Raw genomic sequence first — 26709 nt, 5'->3', positions numbered from 1 at the left:
CGGCCGGGCACTTCCCCTCCCGCGGCTACTCTGCTCCTCCCGACTCTTCGGCTCTGTTTAAGAGCCGAGCTGCCCGAATGCTATGGGCTTCAGGCAGCCCCCTTGCCTCCGGACCCCAGCCGCCGGCCGGGCACTTCCCCTCCCGGGCTCCAGCGGCGCAGAGTCCGGAGGCATGGGGGCCGCCCGAAGCCCGAGCGCTACCGGCTTCACGGTTTGCCGGGCAGCCTCCAGACCCTGCGCCCCCGGGCGGGCGCTTCCCCTCCCGGGCTCCAGCTGCGCTGGGGAAGCTCCGGCCGAGGGCGCAGGGTCTGGGGGCTGTCCGGCAAACCATGAAGCCGGTAGCGCTCGGGCAGCCCTTTTCGCGTGGCTGGGAGTGGGAGGGAGGAAGGGGCGGGGTTGGGGCGGAGAAGGGGCGGGCTGGGGGTGGGAAATGGGCGGGGCCAGGGCCCCGTGGAGGGTCCTCTTTTTTTATTTGTTAAATATGGTAACCCTAGAAGAACAAAGAAGTTACAAAACTTGGTGCTGGCCTCCTCCCTCATTTCCCCCGCAGTAAGGGCAGAACCATGTAGGAAAATCAGGCATCCTACCACTTTTGTGCCTGCTTTCAGTATTAAATCATCTTCAGTCACTTAAGGAAGGCAATGGATTAGTAGGGTTGTGTACTTACTATAGGGAGAGTTGGTATCACCACTTGTAGGCAAGGCTGCCTAACGCTTCCCCTCCAAAACTATCACAGCACTACACCATCTTTAAAGCAAGTTTTATTTTGCTGTATATACAATTTAAGCTATTAAAAATGTACACAATATTTACAAATTAAATAATTATCCAAACCCTCTTCACCTCCAACACAACTCTGCAACACACAAAACAATGAAAGAAGTTAAAGGAAACCATTGGGATGAATATAGGCCATGAACATTTCCCAATGGTCTCCCCATTTATGTATTTTCCTCTTCATTTATGTATGTAAATAAACTCCTAAATGATGCAAATATCATGGAATGTGTGGCACAGTTTAGCACATCCTCTGCTAAATAGTCATTTTATTGAAATTGAAAACATAAAATATGGATGCTTCCCTAAACTATTCCCACCTTTAAATTCAAACAATTTAATTTTAAACAGGACATATGGCATATTTAAAAAACAAAAAACAAAAACACCTTTTAAGCAATCGCTGGAAGTATGAGACCAAGTTTTCTCCTCTTCCGCACACCCAGCACTGAATTAAAGATGTTTATGTAGGCTGGCTTGTTATTGCAGAGTTCCTCATATTACCATAGTTATTTCTGGTAAGGAGCCAAACAAGTTATTTTGGGGGCATGGAGGAGGGGACCCTCAGCATTAAAAATCAAACAGGATATATGAGGACCACATTTCAAATTCTGAGTTGACTGATCTTATCATCCCTTTATAGAATGAAGAAAAGGCCTCTCTGCTCACTGAAGGAAATGCACATGTTCCAAGCATGCAGCACCCTTTAAAAAAGAAAAAAATGCAGTCTCTCACTACTTCATGTTCCATGGCCAGAGAACAGGAGGTTCTCGATCCACACTCACAGAGGAGTCTGCATTTATGTATGGATTTTACTCATGCTTTTTGTTGTTGGTCTTTCTTAAAACCAAGTTTTTCTTTCTTAAGGTTTGGATATAAAGAAGGGAGGGAATGCATAGTTATTACACCAAATGCAAGTTTAGCCCACTGTCTTGCTACAAAGTGATATGCAACCTGGCTGCCTTTTGATACCCTCTCCCCACCAGAACACCAGGATCCTAGCTGTCTGCCAGATATCACCATCCCTTGTCACAGTCACCCACTCCCATCCTCAATGCTCAGTTCTAATTCTCGGTGGCTGGGACTCCCATCCAAACCAGTATTGTAATCCTGATGTGCCTCCAACAAAAACACAGATCTATGTTTTAAAAATATAAATCTTTAACTACTTTTGCCCTTCTTCAGAAGGAACTCAATTAACAACTGAATTTACAACCCTTAAGTGCAGTCTCTGGATTGTTTCCCTGAGATAGGTGTATGATTAGAAGCCACTTAAAGAGAAGCACTGAAGGGTTATACCAACTGCTGAATTAAAGTAAACTGACTAGCAAACAACGGTTTAGGGTCACCACGCACACAATTTTTGTGGTTTTGGGTGGGGAGGGGAGGGGAAGACAGGAATTTTAGGACTCATTCAGTGCTGGTTCTATAATGTAATCTATTGCCTGTTGTAGAGCATCTTCCTTATACTAAAAATGCTTACTTAACCCTTCATTACCTCTCCTATCTAAATCCAGCCCATGGCTTAGTTCCCCATTAAGCTGATATCCCTTTAGATACAGGGGTGCGTATACTGTATTATGTTTGCATTAGGTATGTGAGTTCACATCACTCTATTGGATGGGATTTTCAAATCACTCGGGGACTTTTAGGACCGCCAGTCCCACTGAAAGTCAACAGGACTGGTGCTCCTAAGTCATTTAAGTGATCCCCCGTCATGACTTACACTCAGGAGACGTGTCAAACAATTACAAGTCATATTAGTCCTCTCAAATTACATTTTTGAAACACAGTGTTTAAGGACTTTAATATCTTTGCCTGTTGTCTTAACCTATTTGTCCTGTTTTTAAAATTATATAGGCTCACACAAAAAGGGACAGAAGTAGCCTATCGTAATGGCCAAGGTAGCCAAGAGCCTTTTCCAGCTGATTACTAACAGACTGAACAAACTCATGGTCCATAACCACGCTTTAATTGCTTGCTTACATCAATCCAAAAATTTTTGAATTTGGTGTTAGTCTTTTAAGGTGCGTTGGTATGCAAGCAAGGATCTGGGGAAAGAACTAGGCTGGACAGATTGCAGAGGAGTTACTAAAAATCTAACATATGTGAAGGTGCTACAAGTAACAAACCCATAAAGTCATATGTTCTTATATCAATTAGCCTAATGTCCTTTAATTGACCTACAGAGTCTTGGTAGTAAAACAGACTGGATGAGCAGGGTCTCATTGCTAATGGGAAGTTTCTACTTATTTATCCAAAGTAAAGGTATTTTCCTATAGGAGTTCCACCACTAATACTGTCAATCAACAAGAGTCCATTCAACCCTTAATAAACTCTTCTGAAGTTGTTAGGCCACTGCTATAAAAAAGAATAAAGAGCAGAGGTGACTGTTTTGTGTCTTGAAAGCAGCTCTTAGAGAACCTGATGGTGGTGCCAGGAGCTGTACAAGATCCATGGGAACAATTCACAGAAGATGGCTACGGGACCGTGGCCTGCATACAGACAGAACAACATGAACCTGGCCAATAAGCCATTTTCATCCCAGGCATAAAAGCATGGACTTAAGTAGAATCACAAAAGGATGAGGTTGGCTCATTCGCTTCCAAGTAAGACTGGAGGTGAAGAGGCATTTCATCTCTCAACTCCTTAGCAATTAAAGTGTCACTATGATGAATAAAGCATGTGAAAGCTCCAACATTAGAGAGTATCAAAGGCCAGAAGTGTCATTGAGTAGCCATGGCTACTGCAATTTCTCCAATTCTTCGATACGGGAAACATGACAAGTGCTTCTCTGGTCGTGGGGCACAGAGAAGGGGGGAATATTTAACTACATCTGACTAACTTCTAAATTCTTTGCTATCTGTGCCATCAGCATAGATTCATTGCTAAACACAGGCAAATCAATACTCCGGTTTCAAAGGTCTAGCAGACTCCATTCTACATCCAGAAGATGTTGTTCTTGCTGGGATGAATATTTGAGCAGTATAACCCAGGGGAGGGGTTTTAACTGCATGATCATCCCCTTCTAAGATGATCATCCCAATGCCATTTGGATAAAACTCTTTAAGCATCACAGTTTGTGATCAATACTGAAGTCATTTGCACTAAGTTAAATTCTAGATTGCGAGAGCCCCCACTGGGCTTCTTCAGATGATGCAGAATGTTGATCTCCACCCACACTAGAGCACGCAGAGAGGAAATAAAGTTAAAAATGGACGTTAAAGCAATCTCAGAACTCTCCCACAGCGTCCACTGCTCCATTCAGTGCTCCTCACTCAACACAAATAAATTCAAAAAAAGGTATAAAGCAGAAGCGATGGTTGACGTTTTAACTTTACCCCACCACAAACCAAGCCAAACTAGCAATGACTACCAGAAACACCTAGGGTCTGGATCCTGCCATCCTTAGGCTTAACTGTCTTGGGAGTTCTGGCTGAGTATTAGCAGGGGACGACAAGTGTGTTTCATGAACTCCTCTCACCTTGAACTGAGTCACCTACATACATTGCTCCTACATATAAAGCTGAGACACTGCTCACTTACAGGTATCCTTCCATGGGTAGTTTGTTAAGGAAATACACGTCTTTCCCCCTTTCATGATGGGAGCATGTTTCTTATGGACTTCCTTCAGCTAGACATTAACATTGTTAGGATGAGCCCAGAAGGCATTGCTTGAGGATGGAGGCCAGCCGCCACATGAATGCCACAGAGGTAGAAAGAACCCGGTTAAAGCAGAAGAGAACTATTTTGAAAAGTTGCCACCTAACTCCTGTTAGGCGGATGGGGGGAGGAAGGGCAGCTTTCTAAACGATAGATATGCCCACTGCAGTTAAGTGGCACACCACGGAAGTCCCTGGGGTCTGACCACCTCAGCCCTGTGCATCGTGTTTTGTAGAAGGACCCTGCTTTTCAGGGAATGCTGCTGTGAAGGCTCTGGAATTAGAACAGTTAGTGCACAGGTGGGTATGACTGAATCTGCACATCAGAGAGAGGACAGCTGCAGACTGGGTGGTGGGTTTTTGTTGTTGTTTTTGTTTTTAAATTAGAAACCATGGCAGATTAAAGAGTCAATTCTGAGCCCCAGCATAGCGGCCCTAGCACTCTCATGTCAAGTCAGCACTTGGTGCAGGTTAGAACATTCTAAACAGAGCGATGGCAGAGTCTCATTTCTCTTGTTGCATCCCCAACCACCACCGCACACACTGCTTTTCAAAAGAAAAAGTCAGTGTCAAACGGTAACCCAGGCAAGACAAAGTACTTAGGAAAGGGGGGTAGGAGGGGTGTCAATGGGAAGGGGGAGAGGAGGATTCCAGTTTCTGAAGCCGGCGCCTGCGAAGCTCAGCTGTGTCAGGCTCCCCAGGTAAAGGCTGCTCCTCTTCTTCCTCGTGCCCGGCTGGCTCTGTGTATCCCTCTGCACCCACCAATCCAGATGGATCATCTGAGACAGCAACGGGGGAGGAAATCATCAGAGGTTGACATCCACCAGATTCCTTTGTTTCCCCACGCTCCTAAGGGACTTAGAACCACTACTTTAGGACAGCCAAATGTGTCCATTAGCACTTAAAGGGACAGCCACCTGGCCTGTCTCATTCAGCAGCAAACCCTCAGCTGGGACACACACCAGCATGACAGATGCTGCCTATCCTGGATGCAGCTGTACCCTGCACAGTCAGTAGATGTGTTGCACCTAGGATGAACATGGTGCAGCCAAGTGCCATCAGCTGCTAAAGCCTGTTACTACAACTTCTGGCTCTCTCTGTAAGGTTCCTTAGGGAATGGGTTAGGTCTTGTTCCTAGACCATGTGGCTAACAGCGAAACCGTGAGGCTTCGCACTACAAGGTCCTACAACAAGGAGGACTTCCGTCTACCTGTTTGACCTGTTGAGTCTGGTTCCACTGCTGCCACTGCTGGAGAGGTCCCTGGGGAAGAGGTACTGTCGGGTGAATTGAAAGTGGTGGATTCTCTGGTGGGTGTCTCTTGAGAGGAGGTCGAAGTGTTTAGGGAGCTTGGCAGCTGCGTAGGACGGGGTGACCTGTCCAGAGGGGAAGCCAGAAGAGGGTTACAACGTGGAGAGCTATAAACAGACCATGATTAATTCTTTGTAGTATACTATCACTTAGAGGCCCCAGATGAGATCAGGGCCCTAACAAAACTTTACAAAAGAACTGTCAGACTGAATCAGACCCTTGGTCTATCTAGTCCAGTATCAATGGCCAGGACCAAGTGCTTCAAAATCAGGTGCAAGAACCTCACAGTAGGCAGATATAGGGTAATCTGCCCCTCCCACATTGGCTTAAGCAATGAAGTAGGAAGTTCAATGTCCCCTCCAAAATTTTTGCTGTCATGACAAACTCAATATTCTTGATATCCATATCCAAGCCCTTTTTGAATCTAATTAATAAATAATAATAATAATTAATGGAGATATCCCATCTCCTAGAACTGGAAGGGACCTTGAAATGTCATCGAGTCCAGCCCCCTGCCTTCACTAGCAGGACCAAGTACTGATTTTGCCCCAGATCCCCAAGTGGCCCCCTCAAGGACTGAACTCACAACCCTGGGTTTAGCAGGCCAATGCTCAAACCACTGAGCTATCCCTCCCTCCCTGTTTATCTAGTGTAATAAAAAGAGTGCTCCTGCCCAGAACAGCTTACAATCTAAATGGATGAGACACAAAGGATTACCACCCTTCTCTTTATGTATAGCAAAGCTAAGGCAAAGAGAGAGAAGTGCCCCAACTCACACAGGATATCTGTAGCTGAGCCAGGACTTGAACCCTGATCAGAGTCCCAGTACAGTGTCAGCCACAAGAACACACTTCTGGCTTCCAAACTCTGCTTTCCTAGCCCATGTTTCCTTTCACAGGGTGGTGAGCAGAATCTTGGCCTGAGTGCAAGTGCAACTGCATCTTCCAGTGCAGGCTTATTCCTGCCCAAGGATAGGAATAAGGGCATCTCCACACTTCAGTGCTAATTTTCCATATAAGCAAGCAGGCCTTAAAGTATCTACTCAGTGCTATAAAAAGGAGGTATTACCAGGAACCGAAACTCCTGAGTTCTCACCCTTGCTCTGAGAAGCTATCTATGGCAATAGCTTCTCCACCGCTCTGCTTCAGGACCCCCATTTGCACCATGCAGATGGTTACTGACCTACGTCATGGGTTGAGGTTTGTACATAATCCCTAGATCTTACATGGCAGTTTTCATCAGCAGATCTCAAAGCACTTCACAAAGGTGGTCAGTACAATTATTCTCATTTTACAGATGGGGAAACTCAAGACCAGTGGCAGAGTTGGAGTAGAATACAGGTCTCCTCAGTCCCAGACCAGCACTCTATCTCCTAGGCTCCACATTGGTGGTACAAGCCTTGGGCACCTGTTATCACCAATGAAGACCACCCACTTTTAGCATTGTGAGGACAGGGAGCCAGCAGTTTGGAATCACATGGCAATACAATATGCTGTCACTAAGCTAGATGGATCCAACACAGAGCTGGATGGATTATGGTCAAGTCAGTGGTTGCACCATGTGTCCGATAGAGTACAAGGTCTCACACCCTGCCACACTACTGATAGTTACCCAATGGTCGCCAGAACGGTGAGATACTGGTTTATCTGTAACATGGCTGCATCTAGGAGCGTGTGGATGTTCTGCAGACACTGGAGCCTGGCTTCCAGATGCTGCCGGTCATGGCCTTCCATGGCACGGAGCTCTTCATCTGTCAACCCAGCAAACCCGGCGGGTGGCACAGGCATGGGAGGGAAGCCTGTTCAGAAGGAAAACAGATGGTCTGTAAGAGAGGACTCAAGGCAAGCTTCCTGACTCCCTCTCCAATGGACAAGGTTTTAATTAGCGGTGAAATCTATCAATTTACTGAAGAAGATATGACCATGCTCTTGGCAAGTTGCTAATTTGGCCCTTAGAGACAAAGTTTGGATATTTTCTTCTCCCTCCTCATGCTCCCAGTAGAGGAACTTCCTTCCCCCATCCAGCCCTGGATGGAAGAAGCCACCCAAGCTTACCAAATAGAGGTGGCAATGCCATTCCCATCCACGGGGGAGGGAAGGGAAAGCCAGGCACTGCTCCCACAGGGGCAGTGTCAGATCCAGATGCTGAATCACCACCAGGTCTCGAGGTACTTGCTGCAGAGGGTGAAGGGAACAAAGAAGAGATAGCAGCCTGGTTAAACTGTCATGGTACATTTATGCCCATCCACCGCTTTACACATAGCCAATGAGGTTTCAGCATGTCTTCAAACACACAACACTTGGGTATCTTTCTCGGGTCAATGTTAGTTAATCCCACACTATAAAATAATGTCAAGAAGGTAAGGGGATATAAAGCCTTTCATCTCTAGGGGTGCCAGTTCCAACCTGGCCCAGGGGTGGAGACTAGCTACTTGGGTGTGGGGTGTGTGGAAATACAGAACTTTTTCTCTCTAGGGGCACCAGCTCCAATCCAGCCCCAGACTGGGGAGATTTCCTGACCTCCTGAGCCAGCCAATGGGATATAGGGTCTTTTCCCCTTTAGGGGACCAGCCGCAGATCAATAGTGTCAAAGCTGTTTTCATCTTGTGGCAACTCTGTGGTCTGTTGGTGAGTCTCTGTCCAAACCCACGACTGGTATAACTGGCCTCCTTGCTGGCAGTCTCAATTTACAGGTCTAGAACCAAATGGGCCGGGGAGAACCAGAAGCAGGTCACAGTTGAAGTATGTTGGCGGGGCAGTGAGAGGGAAGCCTATCCCAGTGGTGGCATGAAGGAGAAGGTTAGACTCTGTGGCTTCTCACCTGTTGTTTGAATGCCTGAAGTGGAGGGTGCACTGGAAGCAGCAGAGGGATTCTCTGCATTGTTGGGTGGTTGGACACCAGGCACTGGAGGAAATGGACCTATGGGAGGCCAGAGAGGGAACATCCCAGGAGGAAACGGGGGCAGGATTCCTTGGGGGACTGCGGAGTGAAGGAGAGAAGTGGGTGGGTGACCCATAGAGAAGAGATGCCAGACAGACATTACATTTCTCCAGCACCTTCCAGCCAAGGGGCTCAAGGCACTTGTGACATTAAAAAAGCCTCAGGGGAGGTAGGTCAGTGTACTATCCATTTTACAGAGGTACACTTATGCACAGTGACAGAGCGGAGTCCTGATTCTCAGCACCCCCACACCCGGCTCCAGCCACAGGACTATCTGTTCCTGCTTCTGGAGGGGGAATAATCCAGGAGTCCTGATTCCCAGTCTGTTGCTCCAAGAATTACACAAACCCTCTCCATTACACTATGCTCTTACTTTCCTTCTAATGACAGAGAAGCTAAAAGGCCAAATGTCTTTGGTTACTCCCATATGGCCCAATGCATTGTAATGTTGTGTGTATAACTGAAGGCAGAGTTTGGCCCAAACAAGGTACATTCAGTAGTACAACATAGTAATACACTTCAATTTTTCAATGCTGGGTAAGGAGTCCCAGTATCAACAGCTGCTGCACCTCACCCTGGAGGTGGCTGCAGTGATTTCCATCTGGAATGAATGGCATCAGGACAGGATTACTGAGAAACTGCTCAGCCCTGCTGGCTTGGTGTCCAGAGAAGCTGTACTCACAGTTAGGCGGCTGGGGAATCAGTGGAGTATGGTGCGGCGGTGGCTGCTGCTGCTGCTGCTGTGCTTGCTCCTGTTGCTCGGGTGGCGTTTGGGACTGAGTGGGGAGGGAGGCACGGAGGACGTCCATGCGGCAGGTGGGGCAGGTCTGCTGCCGCTGGAACCAGGAACGCAGGCAGCTGTGGAGGGGGCAGAGGCCACCTGGTTAAGATTGGCTCATTAAACAGGTTACCTTTTCAGGGCATAGGATTTACACACAGTCCCGACAATTAGCTGGAGACGCCCTCCCCTGTTATTGTTTCTCACTCTTGCCATGGGTAGATGGAGAAGAGAAGAGATTTCAGCCTGTGTAGACCCATTCAATCCATGGCTTCTCGACAGAGATGGTATTTATTACATGGACCTGCTTGCTAGGGACCAAACTTGGAGCCACCAACTCACAGGTCTCCAGACAGCAAAGACCAGGCCTCACAGTTGAGAAGAGATAGATTGGAACCAGTGATCTACAGCAGAGGGGGCTGAATTCCTTTACAAATCCTTTTTAGTTGTTAGATTCTTCCCTGGCACCATGCAGCAAGGAGGAAGTTACCATGCCCTGGCTTCTCAAGTATACAAGGACAAGGCTTGGCTGCCGAAGGCATGAAAATCCAACTCCACACCACAAAGAAAGCCATCTGCAAGCAGCTGCGTGGGCAGAAGTATTAGCTTTTCCTCACCTGGTGTGAAATATGTGGTTGCATGGCAGGCGTTTAGCACCCATCACCATCTCCTCCCGGCAGATAATGCACACATTATCCATGGCCTGAAGCTCTTCTGGAGTGGCATCAGGATATCTGGGGAGGCAGTAGAGTTTTAAGAGGCAGTAACGTAGATCATCAGAGAATATGTACAAGGGCAGTGATGCCAATGAAGGAGCGGGGGCTATAACAGAGATAATTAAGCAAAGGGAAATTTAGGTTGGATAGCAGGGAGATCTATGTGAGACAGTCCACCCACCCCCAAGGGAAGGCGTCTTGCCCAGGGCACTCCAAACTGGATGGGACAGGACTGAGGGGTTGCGCTAGATAAGCTGTGACCTACTAGGCCTCTAACAAGCTGTACACTGGATTGAGTATCTTAAGCCAGACTGCTCTAATGCGGATTTCTCCTGTATTAATGAAGCTTAAAGGGCCAGAGAGATTCATTGCAAACATGGCTGTGTGGTCTTGTGGCCAGAGGACTGGACTGGGAGTCAGGAAATCTGGATTCTACTCCCAGCTCGGCCACTGACCTTGGGCAAGTTCTTTCCCCTCTCTGTGCCTGTTTCCTGCTCCCACCCTTTGTCTATTTCAAATGTAAACTCTTTGGGACAAGCGCCATCTCCCTAGGTCTCTGTGCAGCGCCTGGCTCAATGTGGTCCTCCCCACCCCAGTTGAGGGGGTGAGGGGTCTGTGCGGTGCCCTGCCCAATGCCTTTAGGCCCTACTGTAACAGATTTCACTCTATAGAAGCAATTTCTCTCCAACTGGATACTTACAGAGTGTTCATGTTGCGAATGGCGCGGCGTGACATGATGGCATCAGTCACAGCTCTCTTGAACTGCCTGAAATGACACACAAATTGCTGGAGTGTGTACACACACACACACACACACACACACACACACACACACTACCCCAGCGACATCTTACCTCATTGCCAGGTACATGGGCCGGATGGCGAAGAGAGGGAAAGTGTGCACTTTAATCATGATGGTCATGAAGGCCATGTACAGCAGCACTTTAATGAAGCCTGAGGAGGAAGGAGAGAGATTAGTTCTCTCTCTTTCTCTCTCGTGTGCCTCTACTCGGAGGATCTCATTGCCCTTAAACACTAACGAACTCCCACATCCAACCCCAGGAGGCAGGGAAGTGCCTCAATTTTACAGGTGGAGAAGAGGCACAGAAAAGAAGCAATTTGCTCCCCCATGTCACACAGTGAGTCAATGACCAAGCTAAGAACAGAACCCAGGAGGCTCTAGTAACTCAATTGCACTCCCCTCCCAGAGCTGGGAATAGAACTCTGGAGTTTGGCTCCCAGTTCCTCCCTGCTCTAACTCCCCTCCCAGAGCTGGGGATAAAGCCCAGGGATCCTGACTCCCCATCTTCCTTGCTCTAGCCACCAGTCCACAATGCCTGCACAAACCAACCCACTGTGGCCTCCAGAAATCCACATTTTGATTCCAATCTGACCAAGCCATCAGCATTTTAGGCCTGGTCTACACTACAGAGTTAGATCGACATAAGGCAGCTTACGTCAACCTAACTCCGTAAGCATCTACCCTAAAATGTAGCTCCCATCAATGTAACTCCCCCACTACACTGACTTAATAACTCCACCTCTGCGAAAGGCGTAGCGCCTACGTTGATGTAGTTAAGTTGATGCAGTATCAACTGTTACTGCCTTTCAGAAACCGTCCCACAATGCCCCACACTGACAGTTCAATCGGTGCAAGCACTCCTGGTGAGTACGCGCACCGCCAACGCAATAAGCGTAGTGTGAACGTGTACAACCGATTCAATTACTGCGGTGGCTGTATGTCGACATAACTTAGGTCAACTTAATTTTGTAGCATAGACTTGCCCTTAGTTTTAATGATATATATTAAATGATTTTGGATCACCACAGGCTTCTCTTACAAACACAGCTGCTACTTAGCTCCATTTCAATCCCACTTTCTTCCCTTCAACTGATCAATGAAGTGGTGAGACCATCTACAAACTACCCCTCCCAACCATGCTCCTATGAAGAGCTCTAGCACAAGGCCCCATATAGCACCACAATTCAGGCTCCCATGGCTGATAGATGTTCACATGGGAGAACACACAAGTCCCCACTGGGCTATGGAAGGAGCTAGCTGTTATCCAGAGCTGGGGAGAGAGAGTGTACCTGTGAAGAGCTCTGTGTACAGCATGTAGACGGCCTTGTTGTCCCATGGATTCTCACTCTGCAGGTCGACTGAATGCAGAATGTACTTTATGAAGATTGTGAGCACCATGGTCATGAGGATGGCATACTGTGGGGGCAGAAAAGAAATAAGAGGCATGTAACAGGATGAGCTAATCTTTTAAAGGCGTTAGAACTCATCTGTACCCTGTGCCAAGGTCAGCCCACCTCTCCAGGTGAGGGACCAAATCATATGGTAGGAAACTGGTGTCTCTGAGCCAGGCCTGCACGGATACAAAAGGCAGCCTGAGTTCAGGGAGAGAAGGAAGGAGTAGGGAGGCTCTCCTTAGCTCCCTGGCAGATAGCCTGGGAGTGCAACCCTACAGGAAGCAGGCTGGAGGAAAGCCTAAGCAGAAGGGAGTAAAGACTCACTTTAACTTGAAGGCAGAAGGCCTGGGGAACCAGACCTGCATGGAGCAGATGGTCTCCATCAGAAATCTCAGGGCAGGGGAAAGGACTTGGCTGATATGCATAACTTCTGTTTTTGGAGAAATAAACAGAACCACAAAGGAAAGGGACCAAAATCCACTTGCTGCCGAGAGAACTCTGAAGCACTGGATGGTTAGTCAGCCCCACTGGCTTACTGCAAATCAAAGCTCTGTGATGCATTGTAAGTAGCAGAACAAGGCAAATATTCCTCCCTCCCTCCTTGCCACACAGGCAGACACATTTCATACCTCAAACCCAAAGACCAGCTGGACGGAGGCTCCCCGGGTGAGGATGCTGTGGTAGGCATGGCTGACAAACAGGAAATCCAGGACGCCCAACAAGAGCATCAGAGCTGGACACAGAAAGAAGGGAGGTTAGACACTGGAATTACAATACTGAGCTGTGATTTAGGGTACACATGGGGAAGGCTTGACAGAAGTAAAGAAGGGGGTGACTTAAGCATAAGGCTAGGAGCCAGGACTCCTACAATCTATTTCCAACACTGGAAATGGAGTGTTATCTAGTAGTCAGAGTATAGGTATGAGCGCCAGGATTCTTGGGTTATAACCTTAATTTTCCCACTGACTCACTGTGTAACTGTGGGCAAGTCGCTTCATGTCTCAGTTTCCTCATCTGTAAAATAGGACTAACTCGTCTCACAGGGGATTGGGAAGCACTAGGCAAGTGCCACGTGGAAGTAATTGAACATTTCAAACTCTAAACTGCATGGGATGAAAGCCATGCGGGATGTCAAACGTTGATATTTATATTACAACAAAGCCCAAGTCAAGATCTGGACCCCATCACACAGCACAAACACATCTCAATGGGTCCCTTAGGGTCCTCTGAAAACCCCAGCTTCAGTTTCCCATGGCACTTTCTTGCACGAGTCAGCGTGTTAACCGCAGCGTGCTGCATAGTTTCATTCTTCCTTCCTGAAGTTTTAGTTAGCTACAGGGTTCTCCTTGATGTCCTGTCCTCAACTAGGTTGCTGTGAGCTGTTAAACAGCTGCTCTGCTCCAACCCAGAACTGAACAAAGCAATCTAATCCATAAAAGGCCTTCTGGAAGACATTACATACTGTTTTGACAAGGTTATCGACTCTGAACAGTCTCACACTCAACTGCACAAATGAGAAGGGGTTTTACATTAGCGAATTTAGCCTGTCACATGCAAATTATCTTCTGAAATTATCTTTCCTGGCCAGCTGTTGCTGCTCATCGAGTCCTGGAGAGGAAATGTTCAGAATAAAGAAACTCTCCCCCACCCCTGCCCCGTTCTCCCCTAGGAGATTTGTGTCAGGTATCAAGCCACGTCATGCCTTCATTAAACTTTGTTGCTTTAATGATTTCTCCACATCCTTCCCTCTACATGGGTAACACTTACTCACAAAGTCATTTTAATTATTAACAGTGCAGGCAGAGGTTAGCAAGCTTCTCACCCACAGCTTTGCCAATGCGCCTCCAGGGCTGCTATTCCAGAGTTGATCCATTCCCACAATCCTCTGCCAAAGCCCCTCAATCCTGGCTTGCAGCCCCCACATTCCAATCCTGGATCCTCTCTTACCACTGCCCCACAATTCTGAGCCACTACATCCCCTGCTACTCCAGTCCTGCATTCTCTATGCCTCTCCATTCTGATCCACAGCACTCCCTGCTAGTCTAGTCCTGGACTTTCTCCCTCCTAACACACAGTTCTGCCACTGCCTCTAAATCCTGACTTGCTGCACTCCCTGTTAAACCACTTCTGGACTCCTGACTCTCAGCTCTGTCAATGCCCCTCAATCCCAACCCACAGCTTTCTGCTATTCCAACCCTGAGCTCCCCCTGAGCCCCACAGCGCTCGGCTGATGCCCCTCAGTCCTGATCTGCAGTCCCCTTGCTATTCCAGCCTTGGGTTCACCCACATACACAACTCTACCAATGCCACTCAATCCTGACCTGCAGCCTCACTCCCCCCCTTACTAATCCTGCCCTGGACTCTCCAGTACAAACAGATCTGACAATACTCTCAGTCCTGACCAGCTGCATCTCCTGCTATTCAAGTCCTGAATTCCCATCATAGATTGTTGAGGGTGAATTGTATGATTGTTTTTGGAAAATGGGGACTAAGCCTGTTACAGAGATCTGTGAATCTCAGAGATAAGAAACATATTAGGTCCTATCAAAACAGTCTCTCGAGGACCAGAACTAGGCAAGGAAAATGAGATTCCACATATGATCTAAAGAGAATTTGAAGCAACTGCTCTCACATCACAAAGCAGATGTATTAACATGCTGAATCAATCCTGCTGTCTGAAGACTTCCCTTGCAGGTAGATTATCCCATATCTGCCACACTGCAGTGTTTCTTGCACCTTGCTCTGAAACATCTGGTGCTGGGCTCTGACCCAGTATGGCAATTACATTGTAATGGGGGGGAAGAGGGGAGAGAAACAAGAACAGGGGAGGATAGACAAAGGGAATAAAATAAAGGCACTTACAGATTATGCGGAAATGAAAGAGCCAGGAGATGTTTGGACTCCTCTCCATCTGGGAAGAGATGAACAAACTTTTAGGACTCTCCACCCAATTTTCCAAAACTCCATTCTCTGCATTCTGAACTGTAAAGAGTTACTGATGTAGACCAATAGGCCAATTTTATTTTCTATCCATCTTGGTTTCTACACCACAAGCATCATCATTGTGTCTTGCTGGTTCCTTGTTTGCTGGCATCACAGTGTCTTGCTGATCCTGCAAAAGTGCTGAGCACTTCGAGGTACTGAGCTACTTTAGCTCTACGGAGTCAGCGCTTTTACTATTTGTATTACTCTAGAACAGGGGTTCTCAACAAATTTTTGGTGACCTAACTCTTGCTGGTGGCCGTTCTTTAGGAAAAACAAATAAATATGCACATATACAGGTCCAAATCATTGTAATTTATGTATGTAGAGTTTTTTGCAGACTCAGTAATAAAAATAATGTACAGTTGTCTCTATCCTTTACTGGACCTAAACAGAATGGAAATACAAATAAGGTGCTTTGTATGTTTTTGTCTCCCCCTCCCCCCACCCCAAGACTTGCTAGCTAGTAAGTCTGCTGTGAAAAGTGATATTAACAAACATACAAATATCACATTTCACAGCAAATTTACTCAGTCCCAGCAAGCCCAGGGACAAATTAAACCCTGGATGGGGAAGTGGTTATGGAGGCGATGGGGCACTTGGGGAGGCAGCAGGGGCCAGCGGTGATTGGGGAGGGTGAGCTCGGGACCAGAGCTCGTCACCTCACAGCCAGGGAATGGAGCCCAAAGCCCCATGCCCAGGAGACAGGGCCCGAGGATGGAGCCCAAAACCCCATAGGTGGAGCCTGCCACCCACCACACCAACCTCATCACCCCTGGGAAGGTGGGGAAATCACACCGTCTGTCTGCTCCTCCAGCTTTTCTGTCTCCAGAGGCTGACAGGGCCCAACCACTGCTGGCAGCCCCCAGGGCAGGGCTGCTGCTTTGCCCCCACCACCACCACCCAGGAGGCTGTGGCCGCAAGAACATCCCCTGGTGGCCGCATTTGAGAAACACTGCTCTAGAACCTTAGGCGCCCCAGTCATGGAGCAGGCCTCCACTGTGCTAGGCACTGTATAAACACAGAACAAAAAGATGGCTCCTATCTCAGAGAGCTTATAAGACAAGAAAACAGTGAAATAATCCTGACAAGCCTGGCCCAAAGGGCAATTGCAGAAGCACTAATGAGAAAAATGAAAGTAGAACAAGCAGAGGACACAAAAGGATCTGCTTCCATGCTCCCTACACACAGGACACACTATGCTGTGACAACCAAAGCACAGCGACAAGTGTTTTCATCTCTCAGAAGGCCACAGAAGTAGCTTAGATAGACAGATCCTTGTTTGTTACCAAGATCACTGAATGACTCCCCAGATAGATGGCAGCCAACCCCAATCTGGTATCCTGCCCAGCAGCATGTCACACTTACAAAGTCCACCCGGTCCTCAGCAAGCCAGTGGAAGCACTTGAGGAACAGGAGGAGTGTGAAGAGGGCCACAAAGCGGGGACTGAAGTCATCTCTGAAGACGGTGAAGGCCAGGCAAGTTTCTGTGACCGCATACCATGATCTCTCAAGTAGGTGCTGAAAGAGAGAGAGAGAGAGAGTTAGCAGCACTGTCCCAGTTCCCCACATACCGCTCATCTTAGTTCTCAGTACTGAAGGGAGGAGGAGAAGGAACTTATTCTTTTATGTCCCAATTTTTAAAGGAAAGCATTTTCTTTTGCACTCCACCACTTTCCCTCGGAGGCTCTCAGAGCACTTGGGTATCAAATTCTGTACCACAGTTCTGTAAAATGGGGTAACAGCAATGCCCTGCCTCACAGGGATGTTGGGAGGATAAATATACTCAAGACAGATGCTCAGACACTCTGGTAACAGGGGTCATGCAAGTACCAAAGATAGATATGATTTTATGCTCAGCATCAAAATCCCATTCAACTTACAATCAATGCAGCTCTCAGAGCAACCCTCTGCTACTGTGTACCTTCGTCACGCAACATAAGATTGTGCTGCAAGTAATCAGTTACAACTGCCAGAGGCCTCACTCACCTCCATTTCTGCTGCTCGGAGCTGGCCAAAAAACACTTTCCCCATGAATTTGCCCAGGAGGAAAACCAAAACGAAAGCCTGAATGTAGAGAACCTGCAGGGAAGGGAAAGGGAGAGATTGAACCAAAAGAAACAAACACTCACATACTACAGCTTATGAACCAAACCAGACCAAAAGAAAAGGCTGGAGAGAACAATCCTGCAGAACCCCCTCTGGCCTAGATCAGACCTTCCCATCCTTAAAGTCTATGATTTACAACACTCAAGGGATCTACTTTTACCAGTTATGACTGTCCTCTGTCCACTTTCAAGGCACATAACACTTTCCCATCTTATTTCCCATCCCCAAGGAAACATACGGCTAGTTTTCAGTTAACCCCTTCACAACATTCTAATGCCCTTCAGGCTGTGTGAGATCTGTGTACCCTGGGGCCTGGAATTTGTATTTTGAAGGTACTTTGGTTACTGTGGAGAATTGGTGAGATGTACACATTTCTACCCCACTTGCACCTGCATGTTACTATGTATGTTAAAAAAGCCCAACTGAAAACAGATTAATGAGTCTTTCCAAATTTAGCTAGAATTTTGCAAGCCAGCTGTGGAGTCAGTTACATGCACACATACTTCTATATATTTCCCACACTAAAGCAGTAGTTTGTTCCGAGTACTACTGGCTCAGCAACTGCTGTAGCGTGGAAGTGTTTGTTTTGGTCAACAGACCCTGGGGGAATAGAAAGCAGAAGTGAACTGAAAAAAGAGCCACTGAATTACATTGATAAAGAGAAATGACTCATTTGAATGCTGTCCAGTGCTCCCTGAAGTAATTTGAGGGTAGGAGGAGAGGGACAGGACTCTGTCCATTCCCTAGCAGATGGATGCCAACCTCACACAGAAGTCACCATCACAGTTTGCACTTATTAGCATCCTTGCTGGAAGACTGAGTAGAGTGGTTAAATACACATTAGGCCATGGAGACAGAACTCCCTCCAGGCAGGGCTAAAGCCCACTGGTGGATCAGTATGGAATACTTGCCCTACTGCTGGCAATCCTGTACCTATCCTTGGAATAAACAGAGTGAGAGAGGCTCCAGAGCAGTCAATCCAGATTCATTTGGGACCTCAACTCCTGAGCCTCCAACTCAAGAGTTAATCAACCCAAGGATGAAATGAGACAGCCCAAGACTGTTCAGGATTTGGCTCTGCTCTGTATCAAAATAACCCTGGATTTCAGCTCTCTTGAAAATGTTATGTCCTCCGCTCCCCGTGTAAATGTAGAGGCACTGCATAACAAATTGTTTCCAGGGATTGGAATACAGCACCTGTTAAAAGGACTGCGTTGACAGGAGTTTGCATTACTGCTGCTCCTGTTTCTATACCACATCCCACCAACATACCAGAGCCCTCCCTGTAAGAGGAAAGCTTCAATTCCATGTCACACTCAATTCACACTCCCTCTGCTGATATTGACAGTAAGGGGGACACAATTAGTGCCAACTGTGCAGGGTTAATTGCGGCTTGGATTCACAAAGTGGGCAAGGCCCCATGAAATTCATTCCACTGATCAGCACCAAACAGGAATGACTTTCAGTAACTACCAAACTGGGAGTTCAAAGATTAGCTCTCATTACCAATCCCCCGGAGACAGATCACTTCCACATGGCTTTGGATGGCCACTGTAGCAGTGCAAGTTAAATACCAATAGTTGACAGGCTGAGCCATTATCAGAGCAACCTGCTCTCCTCCCCACAACCTGGGCAGCCCATGGACTGCATACTTACTGCCATGCTGGGGCTGGATTTGGTCAGATACACCACTGTTGGGTAGAACTGGTGCTTCAGGTAATAGGCATGAGCCACTACCACCGATGTCAGAGCCAGGCTGGCAGCCATCATGACTGCCGTTCGGAACATCTCCCCAGCCCAACGACCTGGGAGAGGGAAGACAGACATGAGCATATGGTTTAGAGATATAGAATAAAGCCGTAGCTGCCTTCACGTCACCTAAGGCAACAAAAGAGCCACCAAATTTGCATTTTTAGGGGTCAGTGGATCATTGCGGTACTTAGTTTGCTGCTTCTTGGCTTAAAGTTTTCAGTACATTCCCCCTCTCCATCTGCTTTGTTCTTGGCCTCCCATACTGGTAAGTTCCCACCAGGCCATGGACTTTGTCTTCCGATATTTGTCTGCAAAATGCCTACCAAACACTAGGTGATCACACAGCAAACTTCCTTTAACCTGGATGTAAATAGTTATCAAAGGATACCAAAGCACTTTACAAATAAAAGAACCATTCCATGCAGCCACCTCCGGGTGGGACAGGGAAGCTCTTAAACAGCCACACAGCATCAATGAGCAATAGTTTATGACTGGGAGCAAAGAACACGTCAACCAAGAGATTGGTTCTTGGCCCTATGCTATTAAACATTTTTATCAATGACTTAGAGGAAAACATTAAATCATCACTGAAAGTTTTCAGCTGACAAAATTTGGGGGAGTGGCAATTAATGAAGAAGATAGATGAGGTCACTGATATAGAGCAATCTGGATGATGCGTATTTTAATACAGTTAAATGTAAATATTAGGGCTGTCACTTAATCGCAGTTAACTCACGCAATTAACTCAAAAAAATCAATCATGATTAATCGCACTGTTAAACAATAGAATACCAATTAACATTTATGAAATATTTTGGATGTTTTTCTATATTTTTAAATACACTGATTTCTAGTACAATACAGAATACAAAGTGTACAGTGCTCACTTCATATTATTTTTATTACAAACATTTGCACTGTAAAAAATGATAAACAAAAGAAATAGTATTTTTCAATTCACCTCCTACAAGTACTGTACTGCAATCTCTTTACTGTGAAAGTGTAACTTACAAATGTAGTTTTTTTTGTTACATAATGGCACTCAAAAACAAAACAATGTAAAACTTTAGAGACTACAAATCCAGTCGGTCCTACTTCGTTTTCAGCCAATCGCTAAGACAAACAAGTTTGTTTATATTTACGGGAGATACTGCTGCCTGCTTCTTCTTTATAATGTCACCTGAAAGTGAGAACAGGCTTTTGTTCTTATGGCACTTTTGTAGCCAGTGTTGCAAATTATTTACGTGCCAGATATGCTAAACATTCGTACGCTCCTTCATGCTTCGGCCACCATTCCAAGGACATGCTTCCATGCAGATGATGCTCGTTTAATTTAATTCTTTTTTTTTTTTTTTTTTTTTTTAAATTTGTGACTGAATTCCTGGGGGGGAAATTGTATGTCCCCTGCTCTGTTTTACCCGCATTCTGCCATATATTTCATGTTATAGCAGGCTTGGATGATGACCCAGCATGTTTGTTTTAAGAACACTTTCACAGCAGATTTGACAAAATGCAAAAAAGGTACCAATGTGAGATTTCTAAAAATAGCTACAGCACTCGACCCAAGGTTTAAGAATCTGAAGTGCCGTCCAAAATCTGAGAGGGATGAGGTGTGGAGCATGCTTTCAGAAGTCTTAAAAGAGCAACACTCCAATGCAGAAACTACAGAACCTAAACCGCCAAAAAAGAAAATCAACCTTCTGCTGGTGGCATCTGACTCAGATGATGAAAATGAACATACATCGGTCTGCTCTGCTTTGGATCATTATCGAGCAGAACCCACTATCAGCATGGACGCATGTTCTCTGGAACGGTGACTGAAGCATGAAGGGACATATGAATCAACGCATCTGGCACGTAAATATCTTGTGACGCCGGCTACAACAGTACCATGCGAATGCCTGTTCTCGCTTTCAGGTGACATTGTAAACAAGAAGAGGGCGAGATTATCTCCTGCAAATTGTAACCAAACTTGTTTTGTCTGAGTGGTTGGCTGAAGTAGCACTGAGTGGACTTGTAGCCTATAAAGTTTTACATTCAAAAATAAAACAATGCAGTTATTTTTGGACATAATTCTACATTATAAGCTCAATTTTCAGGATAAAGAGATTGCACTACAGTACTTGTATTAGGTGAATTGAAAAATACTATTTATTTTGTTTTTTACAGTGCAAATATTTGAAATAAAAATATAAAGTGAGCACTGTATACTTTGTATTCTGTATTATAATTGAAATAAATATTTAAATAAATGGTATTCTCTTATGGTTTAACAGTGCAATCAATCATGCAATTAATCGCGATTAATTTTTTTAATTGCCTGACAAGCCCTAGTAAATATACACATTCAGGAATAAAAAAAATGTAGGCCATACATACAGGATGGGGGAAGCAGTGGCTGAAAAATTTTTTGGATTCATGGTGGATAATCAGCTAAACGAGAGCTCCCACTAGGACACTGTGGTCAACAAGGCTAATGCAATCCTTGGATGCATAAACAGTGGATTATTGAATAAGAGTAGAGAGGTTATTTTACCTCTGTATTTGGCAGTGGCGTGACCACTGCTGGAATACTGTGTCCAGTTCTGATGTTCACAGTTCAGCAAGAATGTTGATAAATTGGAGAGGGTTAAGAGTAGAGCCATGAGCATGGTTAAAGGATTTGAAAACATGCCTTATATGATAGGCTCGAGGAGCTCAATTTATCTATCTTAACAAAGAGAAGGTTAAGGGGTGACTTGATCACATTCTGTAAGTACTTAGATGGGGAATAAATATTTGAGAATGGGCTCTTCCATCTAGCAAACAAAGGTCTAACACAGTGGTTCTCAAACTTTTGTACTGGTGACCCCTTTCACATAGCAAGCCTCTGAGTGCAACCCCCCTTATAAATTAAAAACACTTTTAAATATATTTAATATTATAAATGCTGGAGGCAAAGCGGGGTTTGGGGAGTAGCCTAACAGTTTGCGACCCCCATGTAATAACCTCACGACCCCCTGAGGGGTCCCGACCCCCAGTTTGAGAACCCCTGGTCTAATATGATCCAATGACTGGAACCTGAAACTACACAAATTCAGACTGAATAAGGTGCACATATTTAACAGTGAAGACATTTAATCCATGGAACAATTTACCAGGGGTTGTGGTGGACTGGCGATTTTTAAATCCAGATGGGACTTATTTCTGAAAGATCTGCTCTAGGAATTATTTTGGGGAAGTTCTATGGCCTGTCATACAGAAGGTCAGACTAGATCAGCGGTTTTCAAACTTTTTTTCTGGCGACCCAGTTGAAGAAAATTGTTGATGCCCACGACTCAACAGAGCTCGGGATGAGGGGTTTGGGATGTGGGAGGGGCTCAGGGCTAGGGCAGAGAGTTGGGGTGCAAATGAGGGGTTCAGAGTATGGGAGGGGGCTCTGGGCTGGGGCAGGGGTGCAGGAGAGGGTCAGGACTCTGGGCTAGGGGTGCAGGCTCTGGAGTGGGCCCAGGGATGAAGGGGGGGGGCTCAGGGCAGGGGATTGGGGAGCGGGCTTACCGTTGGCGGCTCCCGGTCAGCAGTGCAGTGGAGGTGCTAAGGCAGGGTTCCTGCCTGTCCTGGCACTGCACACCGTGCTGTGCCCTAGAAGCGACCAGCAGCAGCTCCAGCTCCTAGGCGGAGGCGCACAAGCGGCTCTGTGCAGATCTCGCCTGCAGGCACCACCTTCCCAGCCAATGGGAGTGCGGAGCCGGTGCTCAGGGCGGGGGCAGCACGCGAAGCCCCATGACCCCCCAACTGCCTATGTGTCGGACCTGCTGCTGGGCACTTCCGGGGCGCAGCGCAGTGTCAGAACAGGTAGGGACTAGTCTGCCTTAGCCAGGCAGCACCGCTGAAGGGATTTTTAATGGCCTGGTCAGCAGTGCTGACCAGAGCCGCCGTAACCCAGTGCCTTACATTCCACAACCCAGTATTGGGTTGTGACCCGCAGTTTGAAAACCACTGGACTAGATGATCACAATGGCCCACTCTGGCCTTGAAATCTCTGAATTCTATATGCTGTCCATCTAGAGAAGTCTTGTTAATGTTTTTTCTCAAACTACTATGCAAACCTCTGTGGTAAAATTCCCACTGATATATGCCACATGACAACATTCAGTATCCTGATTAATAAATATTAATACCACCTAGTTCTTATAACACTTTTCATCAGTAGATCTCAAAGTGGTTTACAAAGGAGGGGCATTTTATAGATGGGGAAACAATCACAGAAAGGTGAAAGTGATTTGCTCACAATCACCAACAGACGAGTGGTAGAGCCTGGAACAGAACCCAAGTATCCTGAGTCCCAATCTGTTCTATCCCTGAGGCCACACTACCTCCCCACACTGATTAGCACCTTGCATCCAAGGTTCTCAGAGTGTCGTATGAAAGAGGGGACATTATTCACATCTTACAGATGGGGATAAAAGCACATGACCCACGGGCACAAAGCAAGTCAGAAGAAGGATGGTTCTGTAGTTATGAAGCATCAGATTGGGACTCAGGAGATCTGGATTCTATTCCCAGTTCTGCCATTGACTTGCTGTGTGACCTAAGGCAGGGGTTCTCAAAGCCGGTCCGCTGTTTGTTCAGGGTAAGCCCCTAGAGGACCGGGCCGGTTTGTTTACCTGCCGCATCCGCAGGTTTGACCGATTGCAGCACCCACTGGCCACAGTTCGCCACTCCTAGCCAATAGGGGCTGCAGGAAGGTTGGCCAACACATCCCCCAGCCCGCGCGACATCCTGCAGCCCCCATTGGCCTGGAGCCACGAAATGCGGCCAGTGGGAGCCGCGATCGGCCGAACCTGCGGATGCATCAGGTAAACAAACCGGCCCGGCCCGCCAGGGGCTTTCCCTGAACAAACGGCGGACCGGCTTTGAGAACCACTGACCTAAGGCACATCACTATCATTCTGTACCTGAGTTGTAAGTCAGGAATAACAATCTTTCCTTTTCTCTCCCATCCTTTGTCTTTTTTTAAGTTAGACTGTACACTTTTCAGGGCAAGTATTCGCTCTTACTCTGTGTATAAAAGCAACTAGCACAATGTGGCCTTGAGGCACTAACGCAATAACAAATAATAAAATATGCCAGTAGCAGTCAAAGGAAGAGAATTAGCTCTCATGCTCCCCAGAAGTCTCTGCTCTAGCAACTAAAGAGCATTCTCTCTCCAGAGCCAGGCATAGAACCCAGAATTCCATCTCACAAAAAAATCTTCCAGCTACCAGACCAGACTGAGAGACACCCGTGCTTTCTGAATGTTTAAATACTCAAGTCCAATTAGCAGCATTCCTGTGCTAGAACATTAAAGCATCATGTTGTAACAAAGCAAAACACTGACACATAAGTGTGAACATAAAGCAGTTCCGTGCTCTAAGGCTGTCACACATTTCACAAGTAGGGCGGTGGAATTTTAGTTAGCGATCCAGATTGCTTCTTTGGCCATATCTTGCCCCTTTTCGGAAGTTATTTATAAGATGAGTTTTTGAGACCACATCTTTCTCTTCACTTAAGTTTCAACCAGAACTGGTTTGTCCCCTAAACCTGTGAATTATAATTGCCATGTTTAGATTAAGATAATTTAAACTATATAAAGCAGATGGCAGAGTAGTGGTTAAAATGTTAGACAACAGTTTCTGAGCCTGCACATGACTAGCTACTTAGGTTACTTTAACAGTGGAGTTACATGCACACCCTTCATTTCAAGTAGCTTATAACAGAAATGCTGACAGCCTGTATCCATTCAAGCGTCAGGGAGTACCACTTGGAGATTCTTATACGGATGTCATTTCCATGTCCCATACTAAACAGCTTCAGTCAGCCTACCTTGCATTAAAACAATTTAGTTCTTTAAATACTTATGTGCTAGAAGTGGATCTTTTATAACACCAAGTTCACGAATATATTTTACATTTCATTAGTGTCTTTCACACCAAAGGCTCTGGAAGCACTTCACTGACTATACATTATTAATCCTGTATATTACAGTAGTGCCTACAGGCCAACCAAGAATGGGGCTCCATTATGCAGGGCACTGTACAGAGTAGTCGACAGACCCTGCCCCAAACAGCTTACAGTCTAAACAGATAGAACAGATGAAGAGCGTGGGAAAGGGAGAGCATATGACAGACAGACCCAGAGCATCTTTGAAAGCACAGCCAATGCGGAGATGAAGGGGTAGAATCATAGCTGGCACAGTGTGTTATGAGGGAGTTGGACAGGTGAATCATGATCAAAGACTCTCCAACAAGTCCCCTTTGTTGCAGAAAGTACTAGGAGTGATTAGGTGGGATCTATAGTTTCTATCCTGAGCACACAAGACCTTGTTTGTAGACAGCATGAATCGAGATGGGAAAGCAAAGAAGTTACATACTTTGGAAAGGGAAGAATTGTTAATTTCTATGTGAGCTGCTTCAGAAGTTCTCTCCCATCATTTTTAATATTGAAAGAAAGGGAGGGTATCAATTTCCTTAAGGGTCTCTTCTCCCCCAGTCCATATGAGTGACCAAAACACACAAGAATCCCCACCACCTCCGACACTTTCAAGGGAGCCATAAAAGGACACTCTCCACCCATGTGAGCTCTATTACCCCTCGTAGCATCTTTGCCCCCCACCTTCCCCCAACGAGAACAGCTCACATCCCAGTACTCCCCTCCCAGCTTCTCAGATACCTCCTACTACACAGGCTCTAACTTGCCCACTCCACCCCAAAAATCCACCTTATTCAGGTGCCCAGGATCGAGCCCCGGTCTCACGTACCACCTAGCCAGCCCACCCAGATCCGATCTCCCCTTCTCCAGACCTTCCAGCACCCCCCTCGCTCCCTATGTCCCTCAGGTTTCAGCTCCTCCCCCAAGCCCCTACGTCCCCCAGCAACCCCGCTTCCCACTGTTCCTTCCCCAGGTTTCAGCCCCTCCCCAGGCCCCCTTGTTCCCCAGCTCCTTTGTACCTGCTGCACCCCCCAATCGGTCCATCGCCCGGTCTCCCCGGCCCGGACTCACCAAGATCCGGGAGCCCCTCAGGCTGCTGCACCCACCACCACAACCAGCTGCGCCTCCCCCCTCCCTCCGCCGGAAGTCCTGAAGCTAGGAGACACCTCACTTCCGTTTGGGATGTACCATCCGCACACATCCTAGTAACCCCACCCAATTCACCTCTATGGGGCCTACCCCCAGTCACGCCCGGTGGTCTCGCCTCAGACCCTCCCTTATTTAGAGCAGCGAGCGGTACAATTCGAACACAACCAGCTCCCCCCTTTCAGGATGCAGCTGGACTGAATCAAATTCACAACTCCCTGCTGCTCCCCCCGCCCACTTATTCAGACGGTACGGTCCCAGTGTCTACTTGGTATCGTCCGCCTTCCACCGCTAAGGGGTGAAGAGGGTCCCGTGGCTCCTGCTGATTGGTCTAGCGTCATGGGTGTCCTCTAATCAGAAAAATCCCCAGAGGAAGGAACAGTTGTTGCTAGG

At 46.8% G+C, this 26709-nt stretch overlaps 1 protein-coding gene across 2 annotated transcripts; it reads right to left on the bottom strand.

Annotated features, from left to right (window-relative positions):
• Positions 1–746: 746 nt before the first annotated feature.
• On the bottom strand, positions 747–26373 carry SYVN1 (synoviolin 1). 2 transcript variants are annotated; one of them, XM_005307888.5, is made up of 16 exons: positions 26242–26373; positions 19126–19274; positions 17350–17442; positions 16729–16881; positions 15241–15289; positions 13008–13111; positions 12274–12400; positions 11037–11136; positions 10883–10948; positions 10084–10200; positions 9371–9546; positions 8569–8727; positions 7803–7922; positions 7360–7546; positions 5650–5813; positions 747–5218 (listed from the first exon to the last, which is right to left on the bottom strand). In XM_005307888.5, exons 1-16 carry the CDS (start codon positions 26369–26371, stop codon positions 5064–5066), a joined length of 2049 nt encoding a protein of 682 aa, XP_005307945.2. In that variant the 5' UTR covers positions 26372–26373; the 3' UTR covers positions 747–5063. The 2 variants fall into 2 exon arrangements, with proteins under 2 accessions (XP_005307945.2, XP_005307946.2); XM_005307889.5 differs by having other exon boundaries at positions 26190–26343.
• Positions 26374–26709: the final 336 nt, after the last annotated feature.

This window comes from Chrysemys picta, chromosome 7 (genome assembly GCF_011386835.1).
Source record: "Chrysemys picta bellii isolate R12L10 chromosome 7, ASM1138683v2, whole genome shotgun sequence".
Classification (NCBI taxonomy): domain Eukaryota; kingdom Metazoa; phylum Chordata; order Testudines; family Emydidae; genus Chrysemys; species Chrysemys picta.
This window is presented reverse-complemented; position numbering and strand designations above follow the sequence as displayed.